The sequence below is a fragment of the Cantharellus anzutake genome (genome assembly GCF_015039405.1).
Source record: "Cantharellus anzutake strain C23 chromosome Unknown EI90scaffold_86, whole genome shotgun sequence".
NCBI lineage: Eukaryota > Fungi > Basidiomycota > Agaricomycetes > Cantharellales > Hydnaceae > Cantharellus > Cantharellus anzutake.
In genome coordinates, this window is record NW_024067036.1 from 108,934 (window position 1) to 115,395 (window position 6,462).

A 6,462-nucleotide genomic window follows, 5' to 3' on the forward strand; every position below is an offset into this window, starting at 1 on the left:
ATCATTAACTGGGACAAAAATGGCTTTTGGACGTTAAGAAGGGACGCTATTGGCTCTTCGAGCTGTGCTTCAGAGAACTGACGTGTTTTCAGAGGCATAAGAGCGGATCTAATGTTGGGAAGTATTCACCATCCAGTCGGAGGGCAGTTCTAGCTTCCCAGTATTCCATTGATTTCGAAGGTCCCTCAGGTATTTTTTGTGGTTGGAGAGTGAGTCTGCGTAAACACCCGCACCCTCCACGTTGCCGGTGTAAACCAAGTCACTTTAGAAGCAATGAGTATGGATTGTGCTTAAAGGCGAGCAGGATTGGCAACTAACGGACTGAGATGAAAGTTGAACGATTCCACGAACCAGCGGAGAGCGCTTGGATGCCCTATTGGGGGAAGCTCGCTGCATCCCTGAGGGGGGTACATAAGATCGATTTTATGTGGCACGTGGGTGTTGTGGCAGTGCGAATCAAGACGCGACAAGTTATGCTTTCGGCGGAATCAGGCATGACGAGCGTAGACACTGCGTACTCCCAGGCGGCGACAGACCCTGGACTTGGTTCTATATTGCGAGCGCGAAATATGACTGACTGGCTGTGCGTGTCGAGTCATCTCGCTGTGAAGACAATTCTGATACCACATTTAGCGAATGCCCACCCGTTGAATACACCAAGTTGAATGACATTTTGTTCCGGGACTCATTTTCCAGGCCCAGGGCTCGTATAGCATCTCGTATCCGCTCACCTGTGATGTATGAGAATCTCCCCTCGGAACTTAATGTGGGCTCAATTTAGAACCACTTGAACAGACCCTCAATATTTTGCAGACACTAAGGAGAGGGTTCGAGCAAGAGAAACTCAGGAGCCTCCCACGTGCTTCCTCTTACGGAAGTCTCTTGGCTCTCAACTTAAACCTGGCCTTTGCAACATCCTACTATAAAGCCGAAAAGATCCAGACAATTCGTGGTGATGGCAGTAATGGGCTCAACAATCCGAATGGCCCCGGTTGGCCTTCACTCGATGCAAGCAACCTGGGGACAATGTGGACGCTCGACTCAAATAACAATATGCTGATAAAACAAATTTTCCGCGGCTGGCATCGGCGTGAAGATTTCACAGATTTTGGGTATGGCCAAAGTATCATCCCGGCTTGCGGAGTCTCCATCCTGAATTCTCCCTTGCAGTGAAAAATTTTCGGCTCCTGGATTCACTCTCGTCGACTCGATCTCACATTTCAGCTCTATACTCCGTATTGGCAGCACGCAGATCCCTGTGGGCGTTGCGGTTGACATGGCATCACGTAGACCAGAGATCTGCCAGCAGAAACCTTATCAGCAAGCGGATGTCATTGCTCGGCAGGAACTGATAAAAGCAAGCCTACCAGTCTTAACCCTGATGGCAATGGCAAGTTGTCATATTGACGCCGGTGGAAATTTGGTACATCAGCCGTTTCCAGAGGCTTTCGTGTTTGGCATAGCTGTCTTAACCGAAGAAGTATTGGTCGAATTGCTTGCCCCGTACTTTGACGAGAAGTCGAAGAACTGGAAGATATATTGCTCTTCTTGTCATTCCATTTTCTTTGGCGACCCGACGTTGGCCCGCGCGCGACCACATTTCCTTTTTGTAAAATTCCTCAACTTGATATCTGGGATCCATGTGCACCATCAAAATGTGGCGCGCACACTGGCCAGACATGAGTGGGATGAACATGTATTGGCAGTGTTTTCTAAGCCATCTTCTGTCAACTAGTACTAGTCACACAGCGACACGTTCGGCACGACATATCACAAAAATTGACTTGGTCCTCGACTGACAACTGATGGTTAGAAGTGGGACTCTTGTTGTGTTGCATCTGTGTTTCTCCGGTTTATTGTTATGCGGACAATAGTGTCTAGTTTGATGGAATACTCCATGAAATGAGCCGGCTGTTAGCGTGCACTGGCAATCAGCGCAATCACTCTACGTTCGCACCTGCAGCAAATTGCCCCTAGTTTCTCTCAACGTACACTGTGACTTTCACATCTTGCAGTCGTCATCATGCCAAATATCATGCAGGATCACCTTCAAGATCTCCACCGAAAGGTCAAGAACTACCAATATCCCACTATCAGAGATCCAAACCGGACACTCCCTCCGTTCCCAAAGGTCATAAGCAACCTACTCCTTTGGGACCATCTGAAGAAGCTTGGATTCATCGATCGATCAGAGCCTATTGAAAAACCGATGTCTACTGGCTTCAAGACAGCCAGGTATGCACAAATTTATGCTCCATCGTACTCTAGGTGGTTGACCATGATCGAGGTAGCAACGTGAGCATTGGAGATGTTGCATCGCGAAGTCTCCGAGTCTTTTTGAGCTGGGATGAATATGCCACGGAAGAGTCTTTTGAGGAACCGAACGCGCTGAGTGAACAGCAGAAGAATATGGAAGTGTTTGCGCATCTCATGGAGGCTGATGGATCGGTTGACGAATCAGTTGAAAAGTTGCCCGATTTCCTTAATGTAAGCAAGTGTCTATCATATGTCCCCCATTTTCATGTGCATCTTACGCTGTGAAATACTTATCACCAGGTGCTCCCCTCCAATTGGAAGGAAATTACGTTGGGCGACTTGGCTACCCTTAACGACGGGTTTGAGATGCTAGAAGTAGTTGCGGCAACATTGTGCCTTAGCACTCTAAAGGGAAAAACCGTGGACCATCGAGTCTCGACCTTTCGAGAGTGCAGAACGATGCTGAAGAAAAATAAGCAGATGTTCGAATTCATCGTCCGATTGTTACTCCCACGCCATGAAGGGACGACACCAACCGAGATGGACACCGAGAGAAACGTTGGGGCAGCCATAATGCCGTTCTTTGATATTAGTTCGAATCCATCGTTCTTCTGTCATTCGTAAGCGTGTCAGCAGGCCCGCGCAATCACTTCAGCGCTAAATGCCGATTATCAGAAACCAGCCCAGCATCACTCCTCCAATTATGGGGTTCGGGAGTACAACTCCTCACCCTGATCTGCTCACATCCGTGGGTTTCAATGAGTTGATGGGGATCCGAGTCGGCATCTTTATTGGGGAAGCCAAACGTCCCGAAACAAAGGGGGCCCCACACGCCAATACCCGACTAACACCCGCATCCTCCAGCTTGTCAGTGCCAAAGCAACCCGCCGCAAAATCCAACTTTACACAAGCCTTAAACCAAACATTTCTCGCATCGCTACCTATACTGTCGCTCATTGCCTTGGCTGCCACCAATGGAACCCAATTTAGTCCTAGCAACCCCCCTCCTCTCCCAAAACATGGGTTTGTCTTCGGATTGCGCTATTCCTCGGCAATGATCGTGGTAGACGTTATGTTCCCATCATGGGAACAGGAGGCAGTTGGTGCCCCCGATGCTCCATCCCCCGGCTGGGTGTATAATACGATTAATCTTGGAACATTTGCCATCTCAGACACGTTCTTCGGAGGGCAGCTAAGTGGGGAAGTATTGAAGTTTCTGGAGGTTATGGCCGCAATCCTAGAACACAACAACCGATTATTTGAGGAATTGTCGGCCGCTTCATTCCATGAGATTGTGGGGGAAGCGTTTAAAGTTTGGAGGCACGGAATTGATGATGAAGGATCATGGCTGGAGAACTTGTTGCTTCTTGATCCAGCGTATGTCGAGGTCCTAGGACGTGAGGACGTTGCCACGATTCGGGATGACTACCACAAAAGGCATGAAGAAAAGGAGAGGGAGAAGAGGGAGAAGGGAGAAAAGAAGGGTAAGGAGGGCAAAGGGAAGGACAAAGGGAAGGGGGGAGCCCACACCCTGGAGGAGAAGATGGCAGCGCTGGTGGTGGGAGAGCCAATTGCTAAACATTAATGATATTGCATTCTAGCTACCAGAACGGCGGATCCTCAGTCGCCCATTACGGGTGGTTGAAGGATGACACTGGGAAACGGTTAAACAAACAAATGAATTGGGTATTACTGCGCAAGCCAATATGACTCGTATGTATCGAGAATACAAGAGCGATGGGATACAAAGGCGTTGGCGAATCAAAAGCGAGAGAACGCAAACGGTGAAGAGGAAACGGACCCGCAGCATCCGACCATTTCCATGATCTTTCCTCCCATACTTGTGAATAGAACCCGATGCTTGCCCTTTCCACCCCTTTCTCGCTCGTCCATCGTGCCACGCACCCGCTTCCTTATTCGCTTGTTCCACCAACTTGATAGCCTGACGTACATTCCCTATCATCGACTTCGTCTCTAAAAGCACTTCCATGATTGACTCCTTATCATACACAATATTGTTGTACGTGAAGAATTTACCTATGAGTACAAATCCATTTTATTCTCAAACAGTGGGCCTACTGTGTAGTTCACATGTCGAGTCCCAGCCAAATCGGGTTAAATAAGAAATGTAAACACGACACGGGAACAGTGGCGAATGAAGCGAATATATTCAAACCGATGCGCCTATAGTGACTTTCCAACAGCTGAACTGATGCTAGACCTTATTTAAGATCTCCAGAAATTTCTGAACTTGATATTTGGGATCCATGTACACCATCAAAATGCAGCACGTATACTGACCGGACATGGGAGTGTTCTCTAAGCTATCTCCAGCGTTAGTTAAATAATCATACGACTGTTGCGATGTATTTATCAATAGCGTTGGATTAATCCTCAACCGACAACTGACAGTCACAAGCGGGATTCATGCTGTGCCATACTTATGCAGATAACCTCTCCTTCGATGGGATGCTCCGAGGAGCGGGCCAGTGCAATAAAGTGCGGGGGATTCAAAGGCAGCACCTCGCGGTGCTCGTAGATTCGAACATAATGAAGATCAGATATTCGAGGAAAGCGCGGGGAGAGTATGAAAGAAATGGACTGAGATAAGGTTCCAGGATGACCGCCAAAGTCATTGAGGCCCCTCCGAGAGCTGTCACTCTTTGGTCCACACTGCGTCCAGCCAGGTTCCAATGGGGGTAGTGTCAACGGGTGGGTAAGCAAGGCTAGGATCAGTGGTTGTGGAGATGGAAGTTTCGTCCGTATCGGAGTCACTGCTGAGATCATAGATGCCGTCCTCATCCAGTTCTTCAGCTTCCTCCTCCTGAGCATAGGCCTCCGCTTCTCTGATATCGAAGTGGGAGGTATCATCCAGCGCTTCTGTGCGTCTATCCTCTGGAAGATAGAGAAGGTGCCACTTCTGTTCTGTTTCACGAACATCAAAGGGTGGCCATGACATCGGAGCATCAAAGATGTCACACAGTCTGAATGCATGCTTTGATATGGTTTTCAACGCAAGAAACAGCCGGACACGTTCGAGATAAGGAGAGTTCGGGCCAGTCATGAGTTCTTCGGTTTGATCCTCCTCTGGTGGATACTGCCCGAAGCGGAATGTGTCCAATTCTGAGGATGCTATGAGATACTCTCCTGAGGCTTCGTCCCAGAATGGAATGAATGCTAGGAGCGTGAGACAACCCGACTGCCAGACAAGGCCAAATATCATCAAAAACTCAGGCAATGAACGATCTTTTGAACCTTTCGACCAGAATCCACTCCCCCGGGGTGAGGTTAGTTGTCGCACGAACGACGCCAACATTAAGCTCGCCAGACTACCGCGGACCACATGAAAGACATTTTCAAGAGTTTCGGATGACACCGACTCGCTGCCAGATTCGAAGGCACCTGTGATTAAAGCAGGGTTGGAAAAAGACACGGGGAGATGTTGATCAACCCGCTTTGAGTCAGCCATCAGTGGTGTGATGAGATGCCTGACAATGCAAAAATGGATACGGTCCGGCGGCTGAGAAGGCTGAAATTCTTCTGGGAAACACAACTGAGGATGTCTGTTTGAAAGGGATTCAGCACGAAACATGTCAGACAGTATCCGGAAACGTGTGACCTCAGAATCCAACAACCCGGAGAACCAGACAATGCATACATGACCATATCACCAAAGGATACGTCGCCCCCGTTATGCATAAGCAATGAATGGAGCTGGCTCGAAGCGTATCTCGTATCGCGATTCAAGTAACCAATCACTCGGCGACGTCTCTCGTCTGTTGTCCAGTGAGGTTGAAAGAACACGCGGGCGGTGGATAGTAAAAAGTCGGGTTGTAAATCTACGGGCGAGTCGTACCGCGAATCAACTTCTTCAGGTGTGAGTGGTGATAGCATGTGCTGAATGGGTGCCAATGTAGCGCCAACCATTAATTGGGACACAAAAGGGCCTTCTTCCTCAAGGAGGGATATTATTGGCTGTTCGAGCTGAGCTTTGGAGAACTAGGATGGCCATTCTTAGACGAGCGAGGATGAGCCACATCTCAGCACGCATTTACCATCCAGTTAGAGGGAAGTCCCAATTTTCCGGTGTTCCACTGGCTTCGAAGGTTCCTGAGATACTCCATGGCCCCAGAGAGTGAGTCGGCGTAAGGGCTCGCACCCTCCAGAAAGCCAACACGAATCAAATCACTGCGAGTAATAAGTATG

General features: G+C 48.8%; 1 protein-coding gene across 1 annotated transcript; it reads left to right on the forward strand.

The window, feature by feature from the left end:
* The first annotated feature begins 1,537 nt into the window (after positions 1–1,537).
* On the forward strand, positions 1,538–4,320 carry EI90DRAFT_3158216 (uncharacterized protein). Its single transcript, XM_039066165.1, has 4 exons — positions 1,538–2,235; positions 2,292–2,487; positions 2,557–2,876; positions 2,932–4,320. Exons 1-4 carry the CDS (start codon positions 2,024–2,026, stop codon positions 3,839–3,841), a joined length of 1,638 nt encoding a protein of 545 aa, XP_038910208.1. The 5' UTR covers positions 1,538–2,023; the 3' UTR covers positions 3,842–4,320.
* The last annotated feature ends 2,142 nt before the right edge of the window (positions 4,321–6,462 follow it).

What these genes read in the sequence shown, in the direction of transcription:
- EI90DRAFT_3158216 (XM_039066165.1), top strand. Translation starts at nt 2,024, where the DNA reads ATGCCAAATATCATGCAGGATCACCTTCAAGATCTCCACCGAAAGGTC. An exon ending in ACTGGCTTCAAGACAGCCAG is followed by an intron (nt 2,236 to 2,291) that starts GTATGCACAAAT and finishes TGATCGAGGTAG; the next exon opens with CAACGTGAGCATTGGAGATG. An exon ending in AGTTGCCCGATTTCCTTAAT is followed by an intron (nt 2,488 to 2,556) that starts GTAAGCAAGTGT and finishes ACTTATCACCAG; the next exon opens with GTGCTCCCCTCCAATTGGAA.